The sequence below is a fragment of the Chelonoidis abingdonii genome, chromosome 23 (assembly GCF_003597395.2).
Source record: "Chelonoidis abingdonii isolate Lonesome George chromosome 23, CheloAbing_2.0, whole genome shotgun sequence".
Classification (NCBI taxonomy): Eukaryota; Metazoa; Chordata; order Testudines; family Testudinidae; genus Chelonoidis; species Chelonoidis abingdonii.
Genome location: NC_133791.1, coordinates 3,692,341 through 3,715,382, shown reverse-complemented (window position 1 = coordinate 3,715,382; position 23,042 = coordinate 3,692,341). Strand labels below are relative to the sequence as shown.

Genomic DNA, 23,042 nt, shown 5'->3' with positions numbered 1-23,042 from the left:
CAAATATTCCTCAAGAAATTTTCAAATCTCTGCGGACCATTAATTCTTTAGACCTCTTCCTTAAGTGACATTTTACAGGGTGTTTCTATGAAACTTTCCATCCATTTTCTAATTATTCATTCCCAGCAGAGATGCTGGACTCTGTGGGTCGTTAAGCAGGTCCCAGCCTGATGGTAGTGCATAGGTCATTCTCACACCTCTAAATATTTGGACAAGAACATTCTGGAGGCTGGAATAAGCCCTCAGTGTTTCAAGCCAGCTGTAAGCCTGTTAAACAAGGAAGAGGTAGAGTGGGGTATCAGCACTCTCCTGCCAGGCAGGTAATACAGCCCTGGGAGTGGGGGGAAGCACACTCTTCAGGGTTGGGTTAATAACCAGGCAGGTACGAGGGCCTTGGTCTCCCATAATATTATTTAGCAGACCCTATCGTACATCAGATACTACCTCACGACTATGAAAGAGAGGAACTACAGGCATGGCTATAAGAACACAGGGAGTGCAAAGTTACCCTAACAGAGCATCATGCGCTTCTGCTTTTAGACAGACGGAAGGGTTAGCCTCACAAAAGCAAGAAGAGCAGAAGTAAGCGAAGAGATTTGTAAAGGAGCATTCAAATGCCGGGAGGAAGGAGTATATTGCGGTGAAGAAATGTTAACTCAAATCAGAAGACAGAACAGGATGTTCTTGTTGGCTTGATTCTGCCTTACAGTCTCCAACAGTTCCAATTATATTTTTACCACTGATGGTCTTACCCACGTGTCTGCATGGAGCAGGAACAATATCTATTACATCTCTGAGGACAGACACCCAACTAGAATAATTTGGCATAGCTCCATTACTTCAACAGAATTACACCAATTGACACCAGCTGAGGACCAGGCCTTGAGCCTTCAGTGTTACATGAGGTAGTTTCCATAGCAAATCTTGCAGAATTCACAAGGAGTGAAATTGCAAAGTTAACCAAGACAACAGGATGGTAAGATAGAGCACATTGCTGCCACAAGCCTCCTATTTTTTCACATTTACCCTCCTTCCCACCAAAATATTAATTTAACTGGTTACCTGAATCACCTTTGCCCCCCACCCCTCCCACTTTGAAATCTCAAGGCTAGTGAACAGAAGCAAGAGAAAATCGTTGACTTTGATGTCTGCTTTTCAGCCTACATTGCAGGCACAAAGCAAAAACTTCCAGCTTTGTTCCTCCCGGGAATCATAAGCAAAAATACCCAAACAAACAAAACTTAAAAGGGAACAACAGGGTCTATTGACTTATGAATAAGAAAGTAAATGGCATTTGTTCTCCTATCATGTCAGCAACAGGCACATGATCAATATTTAAATAGCCCAATGCCTTTGTTCTCAGAACACCCAGACATACTTCATTCTTTATGAGAGTCCAGCATCATCCACGCCCTCTGCTTATTATCCCCTGAATCAATTCTTCTACAAACAGTTCAGCGCAGTTAGAGATTATCCCTACACCTTTGACTTTCAGTACGTATAGTTGGGATGACAAGTTAAGAGGTTTCTCTAGGCAGCTCTCTTTCCTTTCCTCTTGCTCCTGCTCCGTTCCTGGATAAAATTATTCACTTCCTCTGTAGGAAATTCATGACAGTAGTGACTTTTCTGAGTTCAGCTGAGAGTATTATCTGCCTGCTGCCACTGGGTTAGTAAGTACCCACAGAGTTTCCTTTGATACAATGGACTTAGTCTCCTATATTATCACCCTTTAAATCAGAAAAATAAAAATTGGCTTGCTAGACACATCTTACTGTTTCACCCTCATTTCAAGAAGTGAAGTGCAAGAAAAGGGGTCTGCAAGCCCTTCTGGAGAACGAGGACTAGTTGTAGGAGACACTTTCCAACACCCCAGGTCAATTACAATCAAAATCATTTTAAAAATGGATATGAAAACTGTTGGCTTTCATTCTTTTGATGCCAAGACAGCCAAACACACACAACCTTCGTTAGTTCACCAGCCTGTCACCTCTAATGAAAACTAACATTTAACGACATTGGTAGGAAATGCATCTCCCAATGCTAATTAAAAAAGTAGCTGATGATTTTATTCAGTTGCTGAGCATGAAATTAATAATATGATCATGAAGAATATACATGATACTCCCTCACTAGTGACTTTTATTTCTATGTATGTGCTTGGCTAGATCAGTGAGAGATTCAAGGGAATATTTTCCTTTTTTCAAGCTATCCAAATGTACCATTTTAATCAACCATGTTCTATAATAAAAGCGCAGCAAATACTAATAATATTTTTCACCTCCATAGCATGATCCATCAAGAGATTTTAATACATTTTAAAAACCATTAAAGGAGCCTTGCAATACACTTGTGAAGTAGGTACTTTTATACCCATTTTACATATGGTTAAACTGAGGCAAAGAGTAATTTGCCAAAAGTCTCAAAGCATAGCAGAGGAAGAGCTGGGACTAGAACCCAGCAGTCCTGACTCCAAGTCCCTCACTCTAAACCACTAGAGATATCACAATACCAGCTTATTCATACTGGACAGTTAACTTCCTGTTCTAGGAATGTGACACTAACACCTTCTGTCGAGGTCCTGACAGTACTAAACATCAGCAGTTTAAGAAATCCCAATGTCCTTTATAAGGGGAGATCAGCCAAGAAGAAAGGGGCAGGGAGAGCCCCAAGTTCAACCAGCTGAATTCCAAGCATGAAAAACCCTAAAATATAACCAAAAATCATTTGACACATTTGATCTTTTTCAAGATAGTCCGAGAGACACTTCCCCTTATATGTAAATTCATGAATGAACCTCTCTTTCTCTCTCACTCTCATTTATTAAGAGCAGGGAGGGACAAACAAAACAGGAAGCACACACAGTTGAGTGTCCATCAATTTCCAGCCAAATCTCACAGTGCTCCTGAAACACAGTCGTGAAGCACATTTTTTTATATGAACAGTTCAGGGGCTTCATTTATTCAAAAGCTTCATTTCCAAGGCTGCCTCCTCCTCTGATGAAGGGGTGAGAAGCAGCTCCAGAGAATCCTAAGCAAGAGGAATTTGTGGGCAAATTAGCTAACTATCACTGGCATATTCACTTACATAACCAGCAATTAATGTTATGCTTAATGATAACTCCACTCAGATTATAGCTTTCTGCAGCGGGACAGTTTAAATCACCAGATTGTGATATGTTTTAAAATGTTAGTAGCTTTTGGCAACTGAGTAAGTGAATAATGTAACCCTGAACACCTGTGTGTGTTAGAATGAGGAAGTTCTATACAAAACAGAAAGTGGCTCACACCACTTCACAGGCGTCCAGAGAGAAACTTTCCCACCCATTAAAATAAAGTATTCTTCTAAGACAAGGGTTTATAGCATCTGGTCCAGTGTACAGACTATGAAATAAGCATGCAAAACAATTGGAATGTGAAGAAAACCTCACTGGTGTGCAGCGGTACTTACAGTAAAGACAGCCAGCATCCCCTCCAAGCTGGGACCATCCTGGGCAGCACTTGTACACAGTCTGGTATTCCGCGCTGTACACCTGCCTGTAGTCTGTGTAATATGCTGTTCTAAAACACAAAACACAACCCCCGTTAACCCCTGGAAGAGGAGGATTTCGTATGCAAGTGGAGTGCACAGAAGATTTAATTCTGATGGTAGAACCTAAATAAAAAGTATTTAATTTTCAAATACTTTGCATATTTTCCACATATTCTAACAATCATAGCTCTTAACATAATGTTTTTCAATCCATTTTAACCAGGGAGGAGAGCGCCCTCGGGGAGCGGGCTCCAGAACAAGCCAAGCGCGCCTCTTCTTTTCCGAGTTGTGTATTTCATTAATTCTTTTGCAGTTTTGTGCGATCGCTTCCCCCCTAATTTAAACCACTGTTTGTCAAAGGAAAGTCAATTTATAAAAACCACAGGTATTTCAGGCCTGGTCTACACTACGTGTTTAAATCGATTTAACGGCCATTAAATCGATTTAACGCTGTACCCGTCCACACTACAACGCTCTTTATATAGATATAAAGGGCTCTTTAAATCGATTTCTGTACTCCACCCCGATGAGAGGAGTAGCGCTAAATTCGATATTAACAGTTCGGATTACGGTTAGTGTGGACGGAAATCGACGTTATTGGCCTCTGGGCGGTATCCCAGAGTGCAACACTGACCGCTCTGGACAGCAATCTGAACTCGGATGCAGCGCGCAGGTAAACAGGAAAAGCCCCGCGAACTTTTGAATTACATTTCCTGCTTGCCCAGCGTGGAGCTCTGATCAGCACGGGTGGCGATGCAGTCTCAAATCCAATAAGAGCTCCAGCATGGACCGTACGGGAGATACTAGATCTGATCGCTGTATGGGGAGACAAATCTGTTGTATCAGAGCTCCGTTACAGAACACGAAATGCCAAAGCGTTTGAAAAAAAATCTCCAGGATACACAGCGCTGCGTGACAAGCGTAACGGGAAGCCAGAGACTCAAATGGACGCTCATGGATGGAGGGGGTACTGAGGACTCCAGCTATCCCACAGTCCACAGCAGTCTCTGAAAAGTATTTGCATTCTTGGCTGAGCTCCCAATGTCTGTAGGTTCAAACACAGTGTCTGGCGTGGTTCAGGGAACAGCTCCTCAGTTTCTTTCCCCCCCCCACCACATGAAAGAAAAGGGAAAGAAATCATTCCTTGACTACTTTCAATGTCACCCTATGTGTACTGAATGCTGCTGGTAGACGCGATGCTGCAGCAGTGAAGAGCAGTATCCGCTCCTCTCCCCCTCCCCCTCCCCGGTGGTAGACGGTACTGTAGGACTGCCCACCGTCCTCATCAATATCTAACATGGTGACATTGACACCAACATTGCTGGTTACTCCCAGTAGATAGGACAGAACGGCTAATAACCAGCTTCATCATCGCAACTGGGGGCTTCAGCCCCTCCCTTTCCTGTGTAAAGAAAAGATTCCGTACTGCCTGGACTGTCATAGCCCCGGAGGCTGCCTCCAAGTGCCTCCCTGTCCCCCCCCCTCATTTTATCTCACTAACAAGTCTCTGTTTCTTATTCCTGCATTCCTTATAACTTCATGACACAAATGGGGGGGGGGACACTGCCACGGTAGCCCAGGAAGGTTGGGGGAGGAGGGAAGCAACGGTGCGGTTGTTGCAGGGGCACCCCCGTGAATACTGACACGGAGCAGCTGTGCTCTGATACACTGGTTCTCTAATACACTTGCCCTTATTCTAGGCAGGACTGACTCTATTTTTAGAAACCATAAGGGAGGGATTGACTCAGTCCCAAGTGAGTCAATCCCAATTTTTGCTTTTCAAAAATTTTCAGCCAGGGGCACTCATGATAGCAGTGGACAGTACAGAGGGGGAGAGATAACCGTCATCTCATTGCCAGTTTTCTCCGGCAGTAGACGGTACAGAACGACCGGTAACCATCTCTGCTATCATTGCAAAAGCAAGTGAATGCTGCTGTGTAGCGCTGGAGTATCGCCTCTCTCTCCGCGCATCCAGTACACATACGGTGCCGGAAAAAAAAAAAAGCTGAACGGGCTCCATGGTTGCCGTGCTATGGCGTCTGCCAGGGCAATCCAGGGAAAAACGGGCGCGAAAGGATTGTCAGCTGATGTTTTCCCGGAGGAAGGAATGACTGACGACATTTACCCAGAACCCCCCGCGACAATTAAGATTCAACCCTGAATTCCAAGGGGCGGGGAGACTGCGGGAACTATGGATAGCTACGGAAGTGCTACCCACAATGCAACGCTTCAGAAATCGACGTTAGCCTCGGAGCCAACGCACAATGCCGAATTACTGTGCCTAGTGTGGCTGCATGAAATCGAATTTATAATATCAGTTTTATAAAACCGATTTTAGCAAATTCGATTTTATCCCGTAGTGTAGACGTGGCCTTACTCTAGCACCAGTGAACGAGTCACACCAAGGGGCTGGTGAGAGCTCAAAAACTATTTGGCTTATGATGAAGGAATAAAAAAAAATAAAATAAAAAAAAATAATCATGCTAGCATCCTACTGGGCAACGTCAAGCTATTCCATGCACAGACGGCTCCTAATGCAGTTGTGAATTAAACAAACAGAGCTGTGGAGAAGTGTCCAGTCTCCTCAATTCTCTTGCTGCTCCTTAGCAACCATGACTAACACTCAACCCTACATCACTGCACATAGGACTGGAAGGCACCTCCTGGCTCATCAAGTCTAGTCCCTGGCTATCACAGTCAGTACAGTTATATAATCCCATTAATAAACGCATCAAGATCTTCTCGGGGCTCCTGCCACTCCTCGCCCCTTCCAGAAGTTAAGATGACTGGTGTGTAATTCCCTGGGAAATAGCCCTTTTTATAGATCGGAAAAAGGGCAAATATAGTGACAGTTTTCTGGAATCTCTCCTGTCTTCCATGACTTTTCAAAGATAATTGCTAATGGCTCAGATATCTCCTCAGTCAGCTCCTTGAGTTTTCTCGCATGCATTTCATCAGGCCCTGGTGACTTGAAGACATCAATCTCAAATCCAAACACAGGGGTGTATTCTGGAAGGGCAACTCAAAGGCAGAAAGAGCCCATGCAATCCTCACAGATCTAATTCCTGGGTCACATGTTCTGGGGACGAATGGAACATTTAATCCTCAGTGAGTCGGATCTGAGACATTTTTGGGCACAGGATGTTTCTCAATAACGACCTATAAGGCCAAATGTAGCTCACATTCTCTCTGGCTCCCTGAAGTATGAGCACCATTCATGACCCCCATCAGGCTTCCTCCTCAGCATCTCTACTGAACTCCCTCCCATTCTGGACCACCATGACCCCTCAACTCTGAAAGATAAGTCCCCAGTGACAAGTGCCCTGATCTAATGTGCCCTCTGCACAACACCATCTGTTAAAACCCTTCCCAGCTCCCAACTAACAGCCATCCCAATATCCCACCCAACCAAATCCTGAAAGAACACCCACCAACTGCCATCACAAATCTGTTGCACAGAGTAAATAACAATGATACCTAACTCGTAGATCACAAAGCCCTTCACAAAGAAGGTCAGTAACATCATCCCCATTTCACAGGTGGGAAAACTGAGACACAAAGAGGGAAGTAACTTGCCCGAGGTCACCCAGCAAGCTAGTAGCAGAGTCAGTAATAGAACCCACATCTGCTGAGTCCCAGTCCTGTGCTCTAACTACTAAGCCACACCACAGCTCTTGCAGTGGCTGAAGCTGCAGTACTTCTCAGGGCCCAGTAGAATCATTATGCTTATTTTTGTTAATGCCCATGGCCCTGAGCAGGAATGGGGCTCTGTTACCACAGTCTTTGTACTAAGGCAGAAACTGAAGATCTTTTAATGACTTCTGCTCATGATTTACAGGGTGGAATGTCAGTCTGGCAAACAGAAGTTGAGTTAAAACAAATAAATGTGACACTTTTTTCCCCCGGAAATTTAGTACTCTGTGTATCTCAAAATCAAAAAAGAAATAAAACTTTTGAAGCTTTTTTTAAAAATTCTACTTCGGCAGAACATGAAACTGCTCACCCAAAGCACAATGGACTAACAGCAACAACAAATATTTGGCATAGTTGAAAGTGTTGTATGCATCCACTGAAAATATTTATCCTAACTAATCCTGGTTGTTTGACTTTGTCTACATGACTCTACAAAGAAACTAAATAACGGTGGACTATCCAAATTAATTCCCATGAAGGAAATCTTCAACTATACTTCATTGCCAATGAGTATGTGACGTCACAACTGACAAAAATAAAAGCAGTTACCCATTTTTGTATAAGCTGTTAGCAAATTGTGACGGAAGTAACCTGGGTCCATATACCGCTAAGAATGGAATTTACAATCTTTCAGGCACTAAAGATATCTAACAATCAGGCTGAAATCTATGTGGTTCTCTTGGTCCCACCACCGAATGCCTTGTGTTCAAAACAAATATTGCTTTTAATGTAATCTAACATGCATTACAATGTGCAAAGTTAATGCTAGGGATGTGGTATGTAACGAAACCCAAAAGCATTCAGTGTAGAAATGAGTAATATTACCCACCAATGAGTGGGGAATGCAAACATTTCTATGCAGTGTGGTGACAGGAAATGATTTTCTCCCCCATGCAGATTCATGAAGACATTGCTGGATTGTACTACAACAGACAGTGTGTTTTTCTTTTAGGCTGCATAGACTCATACACGGAAGGTAAGCTGCTCCAAGGAAAATCAAAGGAGAGTAGGAAAAACTTGATAGACTGTATTCTGCCTTAGACATTATGTGCAGCTCCTACTTAGGTCAAAGGGGAGTGGAGGAAGCAGTGCTCAAGCCTAAAACTCTCTAAGATATTATAACAGGCTACCTCTGGAAGCAATGGAACTAAGAACTACGGGAGAGGAGTTGAAGATATGGAAAAGTCCTACCATATGCAAAATAGGATCCAATAGAATATCCTACAACAAATGAAGCACTAAATATTGCAACTGATCCAAACATTGAAAACTAGACTGGAGGAAACACAGCTCTGGGAACCACTCTCCACTCCTGCTGGGGTGACTCAATAACTTAGGTGTTGTTGCATCCTGAATTTGAATGATTCTCTGATCTTTTTGTTTCACTAAGCACTGGCCCAACTTCCTTCATGGTATTTTTTATTTGGAGATATACCTCTCTCATAGAACTGGAAAGGACCTTGAGTCCATTCCCCTGCCTTCCCAGCAGGACCAAGTATTGATTTTACCTAAGTTGCCCCCTCAAGGAGGGAACTCACAACCCAGGTTTTAGCAGGCCAATGCTCAAACCACTGAGCTATCCCTGGTAGGATGGAGAGCTACTCTTGCTACCTAACAGAGCATCCAGAGACGCTGCACAGAAAGAAATGGCAAGACAGTTAATGGGACCCAAAACAATCAACATTCCCCAAGACAGGATAAAATACCAGCTCAGTAGCAAACTGTTAATCTCAGTCAAGAGATAGCGGCTATGAAAAGCATCATTCCAATGGCAAAGCAAAGCCAACAGCTAGTGCAGCAACCCAGTGTCAGTCTGTCTGTTTTCTTGCCCTCCTTTACAATCAATAAAACCTAATAATGCAGGAGATGCTGCACAGAGCCTGGGTTCCATTCTGCCTTCAACAGATTTCTAAATGTCTAGTTGAGCTGTGAGTGAATAGCCTCAGCCTCTCTCTAACTTTATGAGTCAGGCCCAAGATTAACACATATACTGAATCTTGAACCCAAGGATTAGTTCAAGTAGATTTAAAATGTGATGCAAATATTTTGCACAGTCTCAGCTGCCGGTGCCTCTATGGATGTCACAAAGTATAAAGAAAGTGGAAGGTGGAATAAGGAGGTGTGGAAAGAATTGTTAAAGGAGATTATTTATCTTAGCTTTTGTTTTCTCTGTCAGCGTTTCTGGCCCAGAATTATTCAGAACAGCCAGAGCTAATGGAACTCTAGCTTAGAAAAACACTGTAGTGTCCTGCTGATGAAAGATCCATTTACAGACCCTTGAGTACACTGCATACATGCATCAGCGTGTGATTGCTGAAGGCTCTGTCAAACTAAACTCTTTGTTGTTACAACAGACACAAACAGTACCAAAAATATTACATTTCCAGAAGCAGCTAGCAACACAACCCCTTGGATGTTTTGTTTAGCCAATACAAAACAATTCTTCACACTCTAAATCAGCAACCACCATGTCTTGAGGTCCCACATATTAATACACCAGGAGGACCACAGAATCGGTAGTTGGACAAGACCTATTAGATAATCTAGTCCACCACCACTAATGCCATGGACTGTTGCCTACAGTAGATTTTCTAGCATAAAGTATTATTTATTTTTATAAAATGTGGCAATCCCAACAATCTGGGCCCACATACAAATTTTATAAAAACAACCACTATCACTTATAGCAATATCCAAAAACAAAAACCCCTCTCAAACCCAACTGACTCTTGGACAATCCATATCCAGACACCCCAAGGGGAGAACAGAAGGTTTAAACGCTCAACAACTGATTGCATACTGTGTTATTTTATTGTAAGAGTATATTGATTTGCCATTGGACTCTGACCTACACAAAATTCATCCATTTTAGCAGGCCTGCTATGGGTTTAGGCTCCAAATGATATGACTTTACCAGTATCTGCAGTGCCACAAGAACATTCACAGGGATATTAGGGGCTATCGATAATTACAACTAATGTTTACTGAATTATTCTCAACTGAGCCCTACAGACAGCTGCTCCTCATTAAGAAGGTGAAACTACACAGAAGCACTAAACTCCACTAGGGAGAGGAAGAGGAGATGCTGTATTTTCCTAGTCACGTCCATTAACTCAGATAAGTTAGAGCCAAGTTCAGACCAGCCTTCTGTATGTCAGATCCTGAGCCTGTTAATATGTTTCCTGAACCCAGTGTTGTTGGAGCACAGTCCAACTGGAGCAGCTCCAGTGGGTGGAATGGAGGCTGCATAACATTCACATGGATGCCATAACCAAGTACTCCAGTGACTTCAGCTGCACGGCACAAGAGAGTTTGGCATTAGATCGCCATTCTAATGGGATGTATTGCTGCTGCAATGGAAACTTCCAGCAGGAAGGTCAGAGGGAAGAGAACAGCAGAGACAGTCTGATGAAAGGATTTTTAAAGTTCCTTTTATATCACTTATTTTTTAAATTCAACAGGTAAATCCTGCTCCCAGTTACATGGGAGCAGCTCCATGTTTTTTTTTGGCAGAAACTAAATCCCAGCACTGGAACATACAAGCTCTCATCAACCCTGGAATTGTGAAACACCATTTGCCCCAATCCAGTAGTTGGCCACCTCTGAGGGCTCTGATTTCCACCCTCAGACAAGGTGATGTCTCTTTCCAAGACAGCTCTCAGAGCTGGGTCTGTGCAACTCTGTAAATCAGCTAACCAAACTATGAAGTTATCTTGTTGGGCCTCTGCTCAGTTCCTAGCAGACAGGGGTCTACTCCAAAAAACCCCTATCCACACAAATCTTGTTGGGAGTCTTAATCGAGAAGCTAAGGACTGACTGGGCCTGGATAATGCACCCCTCTCTTCTCCAGGAATGGTCAGTCCACTTCAGGGCTGATGTACCTCGGCAGACAGAATGGGGAATCAGACTGCAGCTGCCTGCACCATGTCTGCTGTGGACAAACAGAGACCTTTGGTCTATGGGGCTGCCAAGTCAGCACATTTCTCGCATTCACTAAAAAGTGCATAAACCAAACCAAGAACAAACTGAAACAAATACACAGAATCATTGTTTTCACCAAAAAAGGCAATAATAATACATGGTTAGCTTGAACCTTCATCCTGCGTACACGGCAACTGCTCTTCACCAGTAGACAGATGTTCCTTGATTTACAATGTCAAAAACACGCATTAGAGCCCGAAGCAGACATTGTGACTGGAGAACTGCCAGCCTTTGAAGTAGGAGCAGACAAGGCACCTATCATTTCAAAGTGCTCTCTCAAACACAGTCAGAGAGACAGACTCTGTGACTGAGAATAAGAGGGTTTGTTTGCTACTTTATTACCATTGCACAGATATTATCACCAAGATAATTACTGACAGTTATAGGTTAAGAGCAATTCCTTAAACCCAACACTTAAAAGCTGTCTCCAGTTCAAGATACCTCCTTACAATTAGTTTCCTGCTGCGGCTTTAAAAAAAGGCTTATAACTGTTCAGAGGGACAGGGAAACAGAAAAGGGGGCAGAAAGCAATATAACGCAAAAGAGGTCTGTGCTTGGCCTTGACCTACTGCAGTCAGAGAAGGAAAGATCCAGAATTCAGCATTTGCAGTGTCCTTCCTTCACAACCCACTTCTCCAGCTTTCAACAGCCTCTATGTTCCCAAATTAGGTTTACCTGCTACTTACCTGCTATTCTAAGAAGCTAAACACCTGCAGTCACTTTCAGTTCAGATCACTGCACTTCAACTACTAAAGGCCAACTTCATCCCTGATTACAGGCAAATGTAATTCACCTGACTTGAGTATAGTTGTACCAACTTATTTCAGGGCTAAATTTGGTCCTACTTATCTATATCACCCATTTTTAAGGAAACCCTATTCTGCATCAAAGCAAGCATCAAGTCATCTACTTCATGACAGCAGTTATCACAGTGAATCTCCCCAACAGCCACCACCTCTCAGAGCAGACATTATAGCTCTTCTGGCAGTGCCAGCGCATTGCTCCTCACTGATTTCATCCACAGCCTAGCATGCTGCCTCATTCAGCGGTGCTCCAAGGTTACAGAGATGATCACTGATGCGTATCTGCTGTTAACAAGCTCGACATCACAGAGCCAACAGCAGCTGAAGACCACAGCTGAGCTGCTAACAGTATCCTGCACTAATTTAATCTTTTTCTAGCAAATCTGACATTCATATTGTGCAGTGCCGGTTGGAAGGGAGCCCAGGGATGGCAGCAGGTTATTCTCTGATTCACAGATTCTAAAGCCAAAAGGGACCATTATGATCATCTAGTCTGACCTCCTGCATAACATGGCCCATAGAATTTTACCTAGTGATTCTTTAATCAAGCCTAGAAGAACTCCATCACTAACTGCAGCATAAGCAGTTTCAGCCTGTAGACCTTTATCTGTCCAGATTTTTAGCTCTGTACAGCCAGAGACGCCAGTGAGCCCCCATTAAACATTTCAATGACTAAGGACCAGAATCCTTCTTCCACGTAAATCAATGAGAAGTTTTTGCCACTGATTTCTGAAAGATTAATATTAGGCCCTAATTAGGCCAGGAAACAGTGCGCAGTGGATGTTCATACATTCACTATGCCAACAAACAAACCTAAATGTGAGTCAGCATACTCACTGGCAATCTGACTGTCTAGGAATCAGTCACTTCAGCCCAGACCACTGTACAGTCATATCTCAGAGGCAGCAACAACCTCTCAGGAGAACCAACAAATCATAATTTGAAGTAAAATCCAAATCTAACATGGTCAAGGCCCATGCATGGAATCTGATATAATGCAAAAGGGATGTGCGTCAGTGTCTTAATTTCAAGACCTGCTCTAGCCTGGAACAGAGCCAGTTCTTAATCTCTGCCTGAAACTTTTTTCCATTAGAATCAGGAGAAGAGTTTTGTCACTGTTAAAAATCAGAGCGTGTCCCTCAATTGAATTTTCATGGCTTGGGGTTGATTCTTTGTACTTTCATATAGTAACTACTCCACTCAATCCCATTATTCTTCTGATTACTGAGCAGTCTTTGCTCTGATGAGATTAAAAGAAAATAGGAATATATCAATATTTTAACCCCCCCCCCCAAAAGATGGGTTTTCCAGCTCAAACTGATTCCTAGTATTGTCAGTTTAAAATGTGTCCATGGCCCCCAAACAATTCTCCCACAACATATCTGCTCCCAATCCAGCACCAGACTGGATTACTGCATTGCAGATACAACCAAAGCTGTGCAGATAATTGATTTTTAGTTCAGTGCCAAACCTGGAAAAAAAAAAAAGTTCATTTCAGGTCAAGGAAAGGTTTCATTGGACCTGAAACAAAACAGTCTAGAAAGCCCAAATCTGCATTTTTCAGCAAAAATAGTTTCAGCTGAAAAATTTCACCCAGCCCTAGATACAATTACAGTAAAGATCAAGAGGAAAACTCAGCCACTGAAGAATGTAGATTCCTACATGATTTGTGGTGCTTCCCACATGGAGCACATTACAACTGTGCTCTACAGAAAGCACTGATCTGCAGTTGTGTGTGTTGGTTTTAATCTATGAAGCCCTTTAATGATTTGAGTTGTGTGTTTCTTAGAGACTGGGCTCTCTTCTGTTAAACTACCACAGTTGAGATCAGCTGGGACACTCAGTCTCACAGTTCCTAGATTGGTTAGGATCTGAGGACAGGATGGTTCAGTGTGAACAGTTCTTGACTCTGGAACTCGCTTCCTCACACTGGTCTGTCAGAGTCTGAATTTGTTGACCTCTCTATTTATGTAGACTTTTAGTGGGGGGTGAATGGGAAGGGAGGACAGAGCTTGTGTTTGTAGGGGAGTGAGAAGCATTTAATGTTTTATTAGTGTTATTTCATCAGACTTATTGTGTGATGTGTTTTTGCTGATTTTCCATGAGCGTCTTGGAAGAGGGGTAGTATAAAATCAAACAAGCAAATATCTGCTTATTTTAATTACAAAAGGAAAGATTTTGTTCCTGTACTTTAGTAGTAAGATAGGAACAAATACAGATCAGGGTAGTGAGACAGACTCCACCATCATTCACAAAACTGTAAGATACATCCTGACACATCCCTGGTGAGGCGAGAAGCAGAAAGAACTCAGCTAGCTTGTAAGGCCCTAGGATGAGTCTGTGGTGCCAGCACCTGAAACAGGTGAAGGGAGGAATCACCTCTGCGACCCTGTTAACACTCTGAATCTGGTTCCAGGAACATAACCTCACATTGTCAGATGGTTACAGAAAATAAAATGTCCCTTCAGTGTTTAAGACTCCCAGTTGCTCTCCAGAACTCACCATCATATGGACATCCAGTTCTTCGAGATCATCTTTATATGTCAGTGATTCTGGTTCAATGCCTTTAAAAGAGGCTGCTGCCTTGGTCAGTGCAGTTTGGAAGAGGGCAGGTTTGGGACTTCTATTTAATGAGAGCAACTTGGGGCAGCTGTTGGGGGACGGGACCTCATTCCTTTCTCTTTGCCTAGCTTTCAAAAGATCCACTTGAATAACTGCTTCCACCCTCCCCTGGAATCTGTGCAGGACATTTGGAGCTTTTTAGCAGATGAACATTTCATTTTCAGCTTTCATACCGGAGTTCTTTCATGTGTGGAAGAGACATTAAAGGAGACTTATAAAGTGCTGGCATCGCAGAGCATGGTACCAGGTGGCAGGGAAGAGGATATGAAAAGTAAACATTGAATTTTTACACCGCATTAAACCTTTTTCTTAATAGCTGCTAGAGCAATAAATAAGAAAAACTACGTTTACAATATTCTATAAAATAAGGTAGTCTGATTGATTCTGCACTGTTGTATTGCCCAAGTAACATGTTTATTCATGTTCTATTGCCCAAGTAACACTTTGTGATATATTAACATATGTCAGTTCCTACTAACAATCACAAAGAGTTCTTACTCTTCACTGTTTACAAGAGTTCTTACTCTTCACTTAAAATACTTATGGAGGAACTGGTAGACTAATGTGGGACCCCCTACATTGGCAGAGGTTGGGAAGGCTGTGGACACAGTGCAAGCAACTCCAGTGGGGAGAGAACCCCTTGCTACACACGAAATGCTGGTAACGGGCTCTGGAAGAAGCAATCTCCAGCCCCCTTCAGCCAGGGGAAGATGGTCAGAATTGAAGTGTCAGGGTGGGATGTGAGTAAAGAGCAGAGAATATAAAAGGGTCTCAGATGATCCTATCCACACAAAACAGCCTTGCTATTACTAAACATTATAATCACGGGTTGGCAACCAGCATGAGGCCCCACTGGGATGGGTGCCATGCAAACAGGTAGTAAATTCCAATCCCTGCCCCAAAGAGCTTACAGTCTAAAGAACAAGCTTTAGCAGGTGGGTGAGACAAACAAGGGGACTGAGGTGGAGGCTCAGGAAGACGGGGTCTTAAAACCTAACAGAATGCAGGCAGTTCTTAACCAATCAGAGACTGTAACCACAACTCATTACCTGCCTAGCTTTTAATCAGCTTGCAATTTCCTACATGTATCAAATAACAGGCAAGTTCTGAGACAGGAATTGAAGGACTGAAAGGTTCGATTTTGACTGGGAGCTTTTTCAACTTGTAAGGGGCAGCGTGGGAAAAAGTGTTTCTTGGGGAAGCAGATTATCAAGGCTGATATCACTGGCAGAGCCAGGGCAGGGATCGACCTTACAGTACAAAACAAGCCTTACACATAGGACCAAGTTTTCAGACACTGGCACTTACTTTACACCTGTAAAAATTGTGCATGTAAAAGGAGGGCTTTCATGGGAGCAACTCTGCCACCACTATTTGAAAATTTGAACTCTCCACAGGGTCAGCTCTAGCCATTTCGCCGCCCAAAGCATGGCGGCGCGCCGCAGGGGGCGCTCTACCACTCGCCTGTCTCATGGCTCCAGTGGACCTTCCGCAGGCGTCCCTGGGGAGAGTCCACTGGTGCCGCGGCTCCGGTGGAGCATCCGCAGGCATGCCTGCGGGAGGTCCACCGCAGCTCCGGGACCAGCGGACCCTCCACAGGCATGCCTGCGGGAGGTCCACTGGAGCCGCCTGCCACCCTCTCGGCAACCGGCAGAGCGCCCCCTGCGGCATGCCGCCCCAAGCACACGCTTGGCGCGCTGGGGCCTGGAGCCGGCCCTGACTGTCCACTTCAAACCCCATGATCACCAAAACATGCAGAACAGATTGAATGTTAATTCAGCTACATTACACTGGCAAACAGAGCCCAATGTAACAGGAGAACAATGTGTGTTAGTGAGAACAAGTGCTGCTCACTTAATTCTCCATGAACCCCATGCAAGCTGCGCCCTGGTAATTGAAAAGTTGCCTGGAAAATCTGCACCAGCGCCATTAGATTCTTGTCTACATTGAAAATTTTACCACATGAACCAGGATGTGAAGAACTGAGTTGCTGACACAGTGCTAACTGGTCAAAGCAGGCCAGGCAAATCACATCCAATATCATCTTAACTAACTAATCATGATTAAATCCTGCTGGGTTTTTTAAAAGAGAATTTTTTTTGTCAGCAAAAACATATTTCTGTTTTCCAACAAGTTTTATTATTAAACACTTAATTCACAATAAGTGATCAGTTTGAGAAGCCCGGGCCTTTAAAACTTTATCTGTACCTCCATGCTGTGACGCCAACACAACTGAAAGCTGCTGGGATAACACAGATGATGCACTTAATTAATGCAATTAACATAGTATGATCATGGCAAACAGATGCAATATGGGTTAAGATATCTGGAAACAAACACAATGGCTTACCTGCTCCAAAAACAAACAAAGAATCTACATTCTACTCACTAAATGCTTAAAGGATTTGAAATTCTCAAAACTGAGCATGTTAGAGTAGTTGTATTACACTGGCACCAACAGACACAAGCTGGAATCAGGGTCCATTGCACTAGATTCTGTGCAAACACATAGGAACACACAGTCCCTGTCCCCTGACTGTGTTCAAAGGTTCACAAAATCCTTTGGGATTCCCCTATTCCTAGCCAGACCATAGTGTAATTAAATAGCTGCACTACTGATGGCTAATCTGTGGCTTTGAGCCACATGTTTCTCTGCACATCTCCCTTCGTAGGTTTGAGTCAGCCACTACATGAATTCTTTATGTTATCCTAATAAAAACTGCAACCTGAAATCAATACAAATCAGATAGCCAAGGCACATACACAGTAGTAACTAGCATTCTCCAAACTGGTGACTGAATTTAATGCCAAGATCCTTCTGCGAGCCCTAATACCAAGTCGATGGTGACTTTGTTAGCGGTTTTTGTTAGGCGTGTTACTTTATAATGCACCTTTTATATTCTTTGCATTGCCCACTCCTTCCCCCTCTGAGCTGAAGAGGGGAGCAGGGGAGCACCTGTATTGTCCACTCCCCTTTGTACACTAGAATACACCACTTATACACCTCCTTCCCTGCAGCACTCATTATAACTGCATCAAGCCCCTTCTAAGGCCACTTTCAATGCTATTCTGTGGCTCGTCCATCAAGGAGGATAGGAAGGTGAGGGCAGCCTGGTCTGTCTGGCTTTTCACCTTGACAACAATCCCCACCTCCTCCAGTCCAGAATCTGAATAAACTTGAAATCAAACTTTCAGTCTAGTAGCATGCATCTTTGTGTCTCTCTCTCGCTGTCGTACATGCACATACTTGCACACACACACACAAACTTAAAGGAAAGGGAGTTTGGCTGGCATTTCCACGCAAAAGAAAAAATCTATTTTCATTCGACAAGGGAGAAAAGAAGCACCAGAAAGCAGCACTTACCTCCGTTCATAGCCTATGCACCACAGCTGCCCTCGACAGCCCTGTTTCCACACTTTGACCATCCGAGTGAAAGCTTGGACACACGGCTGCCTGTGCCCCACTATCACCAGCTCTTGCTCCGCACAAACGTTTGGCCTGCCGAACGGAGAGAAGCAGACATATTTATATTACCCTCAACACCTTGGAGTGAACCAGTACAGTGCTTTGACAGTTTGAGCATGAACAGGGTGTGGGTAAGTTATGCCTTTTCTGAGACAGAGTCTCACAAGATATTCTATACAATATTTATCTACTCATTTAATTTACGCAGGAGAAAATGGAAGAGACATAGCCTCTCAGGTAAGCAGGTCCAAAGTCCTTTGGGGCCTTGTACATCACCCAAAACCTTAAACTCCTTCTGGGAGCCCCCAGGGAGCCAGTTCAGATCATGGAGCACTGGTTTAATATGCTTATGGTGAGACAGTCTATTTACCGAGCAGCCCACCACATCTGACACTAGCTTCAGTACAAATAATATAACAACAGAGTGTCTCACTGGAGGACCAAAGGCCTTTATGGATCAGTTAAGTCTCAGCACACCCCATTAGGAAACTATCAGCCTCCAACATGGTAAAGGTGGATGGACTGAGGCAGAGAGAAAGTAAATAACTGGACAAGTTCACACAGTGAGTCAGTGGCAGAGAGAGGAATAGGACTCCTGAGTTTACACTCCCTGTACCATGCTCTAAAACCTACCCCCACAACTCTTCCCCACTTGATCAAGTGTAAAAGTCACAACTTTTTTTTTTTTTTACCATTTAACCTGTATTGAAATAATCATAATATATTTTTCATTTCCATTGCAACTTGTATCCAAGGTTCTCAAAGAACTTTATAAACAATTGATTACTTAAGCCAGGAAACACCCCTATGAGATTGGTAAAATACATATATATCACTTCAATGCAGCTGATGTCTCAGAATGCACAGCATCACTATACAGTTTAGAACAGGAAGTAATTGCACTGGGAAGCTTCCTATAACAAGTAGTAAAAATGCTGTCTCCAAATGAAAATGTATGGGCAATTTTAAATTATCAAAGTATAATTACTTGAGTGGAAATTTGAGCAAGAAACTAATGTCAGACACTGTAAGACAGTTTCCGTCCTGCCATAATATATACTCAAAATTAAGAAGAGGAAAAAAAACCCTGTTTATATATTGGACATTAAAGTTCTTCTCATTATTGTCAAACCAGCATTAAGGCAGGCCAAGAAACTGTTTAAGGTGTTTTAAATTGAGATTCATAAAGGTCAAGATAGTCACCAACAGCAATGGGCTGAGAAATGGAAACCATAACTGACAAATCTACTTCCAAGTACATTTCGCAGCTTACCTCCCGGGGAAAGGTGCTTCATACTCTCAGAACTTTCAAACCAGTGGAATGAGCAAATTGGGTGCAGTTTTCTTTTATAGCAGGAGTGGGAAAATTACGGTCTTCAGGCCGCATCCGGCCTGCCAGCAATTTTAAGCCACCCCTTGAGCTCCCGCTGGGAAGCTGGGTCTTGGGCTTGCCTGGCTCCAGCCGGGCAGCATGGCCAGGGGCTACTCCATGCAGCTCCCAGAAGCAGCCGCATGGCCCCTCTCCGGCTCCTATGCACTCCAGTGGTCCCCTCCGGCATGCCAATGGGAGCTGCAGGGGTGGCACCTGCAGATGGGGCAGCTTGCAGATACACCTGGCCGTGCCTCTGCGTAGGAGCTGGAAGTGGGACATGCCACTGCTTCCGGGAGCTGCTTGAGGTAAGCGCGCCCAGAGCCTGCATCCCTGAGCCTCTCCCCATGCCCCAAATCCCTACCCCAGCCCTGATCCCGCTCCAGCCCTCTGAACCCCTTGATCTCAGCCCAGAGCCCCCTCCTACACCCCAAACCTCTCATCCCCAGCCCCACTCTAGAGTCCGCACCCCCAGCCAGAACCTACATTCCTTCCTGCACCCCAACCCCAGCCCTGATCCCTCTCCCACCCTCTGAACCCCTTGATCCCAGCCTCCTACACCCCAAACTCCTCATCCCCAGCCCCACCCCAGAGCCTGTACCCCCAGCTGGAGCCCTCAACCCACCACATACCCCACTCCCCCACCCCAGCCCAGAGCCCCCTCCTGGATCCTGAACTCCTCATTTCATACCCCATCCCAGAGCCCACACTCCCAACTAGAGCCATCACCTCCTCCCCAATTTTGTGAGCATTCATGGCCTGCCATATAATTTCTATTTCCACATGTGGCCCTTGAGCCAAAAAGTTTGCCCTCCCCTGTTTTATAGCATTTGGAACATGTAAAATTAATCAGCAGCTTCAAAAACTGATGAAAGCCGAGCAAACATATCAAGAATGCATGGGTACTACAAACTTCATTGTTTTAGTGCTTTGCAACCAAGTTATTAAAAGATTAAAATATTTTGGCTTCCCAAATGCTAATAAATAATAAACTGTGTAACCTCTTTTCAAGTATCAGAGGCCCAGAGTTTAAAATTTCTAATCAATTTGATTTCTATTTGATTTCACCTCTCCACACAAAATGTTTGTTTGTTGCTAAGTTCATCTTACATTTTCCAAAATGCCCTCCCACTGAACAGAAGTGAATGGGGTTGATTCCTGGAAAGAAACAGGCATACGGGATTTGCCATAGTAGACCAAAAAAATCTTTGCTTCGTCAAACAAAGACTTTATATGCTGGTGTTCATTAAAGCTACAATAGCATTGACTAGCAAAGTGGCTAACTTGAGGTGGTTATGCAATTATCACCAAGAAGTAAAAAAGGCATTTCCCCCCATACATAATAAAGTGGAGAACCTTTAGGAAGTCAGTCTTAGTTGCCACTGCGAACTTGATCATGGACAGTACAAGACAGGGGTCGGCAGCCTTTCAGAAGTGGTATGCCGAGTCTTCATTTATTCTGTCTGATTTAAGGTTTCGCGTGCCAGTAATACATTTTAACGTTTTTAGAAGGTCTTTTTCTATAAGTCTATAATATAGAACTAAATTGTTGTTGTATGTAAAGTAAATAAGATTTTTAAAATGTTTAAGAAGCTTCATTTAAAATTAAATTAAAATGCAGAGCCCCCCGGACTAGTGACCAGGACCCAGGCAGTGTGAGTACCATTGAAAATCAGCTTGCGTGCCGCCTTTGGCATGCGTGCCATAGGTTACCTACCCCTGGTATAAGAGATATTTTGAAATCACAAGTTTTGGACAGTGAAGAGCTGAAAATGTGTTTGCTGATCCATAAATAATCTATAGCTGCATTACTCTATTATAGCCACAATAGTTCCGCATTTCAGAAAGAGGATTTTGTTTTGTGTTGGTTTCCTTAACATTTCCTTAGAAATGTTGATTCTGTATTTGGCATTCTTGCTTGCCAGACTGGTTAAACCTGACCTTATTTTAGGAATGAGTTACTTCATACCCTGTTTAAAAAGAGAGGTCTCTTTCCCCTCTTGTAGCATCCCCTGCTGGCCAGCTACAGGATTGTATGATAACCAATTTTCAAAACGAGGGTGAAGCCAGCAGAATGGGTTCCTAACCTAATTTTGACCAGATATGGCACAATGATTATAGATTTAAAAAGTCACAAATTACTATGAACTGCAACATTTTTTTTTATGTTTTAGAAATGAAACAATGAAAATACTTCAGGGATATCGGTACAAAAATTGTACGATCTGGGGTCACAGCAGTAAACATTGAGTGACTTGTGGGTCTCAGGAGGAAAAAAAACTGAGAAGTCCTGCTCTGGTTCACTCTCACCCTTCCCTGCTTTCTACAATGGGAATAAAACTCACGTATTATATCCTGTACAGCTCCCACTTTTAAAGTAAATACTAAAGACACCCAACTTCTGACTGATAGGAACTCTCTTAACAGGTCCCAACTGGTTCTTACCATTGAAAAGATTTAATTGTACACTAGTCTAATTGTACACAAGCATTCTCTTTATTCTGAATATTTCTGGGTGGTGGTGGTGGTGGAGGGTGTAGTTCTGTTTTGAAGCGGTTGTTTTGTTTGAACTCCCGTTTCAATATGGTTTCCTCCACAAGAACAGCGATACAGAATCAGAGCACTGGTACACCTAGTCCAGTCTCTTACAGGGCTCAGCACCAAACGCTTCAGAGCTAAAGGTCCAAAACTTTCATACTGGACAACAGTGCAATGCCTATGGAAGAAACCTCTTTCTAACTCCAGTGGGAATGAATGGTTTATATCTGCTATTATTTTTATTCTCTCTGTAACTGTGTATATTCATATTATCCATATAAACATCTATGTTGTTTTTAGATCCTGCTAAGCTCTTCACTTCAGAAACATCTTGTGGCAGTAGGTTCCACATGCCAACTATGCATTTTGTAGAGCATCTGTTTTCACTTTCCCCCATTTTAAACGTGTTACTTTGTGTGTTCTAAACTGATGTCCCCTTGCTCTCTTATCGTAAGAAAGAGTATAGACCTTTAGCATGCCCCCTTTTCCAGTGAAAGGATCTGAAGCAACAGTAGGTTTATTTATAACCAAAGCTAGTCATTGCCCCGACCCTTTTCCTGAATTAGAGTAACAGTAGTTACTCTTACATGAAAGATGCATTTTTCAGTGGTCCTCAACCCTATGACTAAGGGTCCGTGAAAGGTTGTTGTTACCATACAACAGTGGTTTACAACCTGTGGTCCGCAGGGGAGTCCGCAGACTATGTCTAAGATTTCCAAAGGGATCATCAGCACCTCCATTTGAAATTTTGTAGGGGTGTGCAAATGAAAAAACCACTGCCTTAGCTTACTAGGGCTATCCGCTTTGCAAGGGCAGGCTCCAGTTCCCCCAAAAGAGGATGCACTGATATTATTATAAACTGACTGGACATCTGATTTTGGCCAAAAAGAGTACCAGGATTTGCAGGAGAAGAGCCATCCAGGTCAGTTTCCCTCTTCTCTGAAGCCCACTAAAGTTACATCTTAAAGAACTAATAGTAATTGTCTTTTTCACGGGAACTGCATTTAGGGGAAAAAAAGGAAGTTTGAATATTTTTCATCTG

General features: G+C 43.3%; 1 protein-coding gene across 1 annotated transcript in view; it reads right to left on the bottom strand.

The window, feature by feature from the left end:
- MEGF6 (multiple EGF like domains 6) overlaps positions 1-23,042 on the bottom strand; it is a 233,632-nt gene that overhangs the window by 207,936 nt on the left and 2,654 nt on the right. The window contains exons 2-3 of the mRNA XM_032763797.2: positions 17,992-18,126; positions 3,448-3,557 (exon numbers count right to left, since the gene is read on the bottom strand). Coding sequence (XP_032619688.1) covers positions 3,448-3,557; positions 17,992-18,126 — 245 coding nt within the window. The remainder of the gene's footprint in view (positions 1-3,447; positions 3,558-17,991; positions 18,127-23,042) is intronic.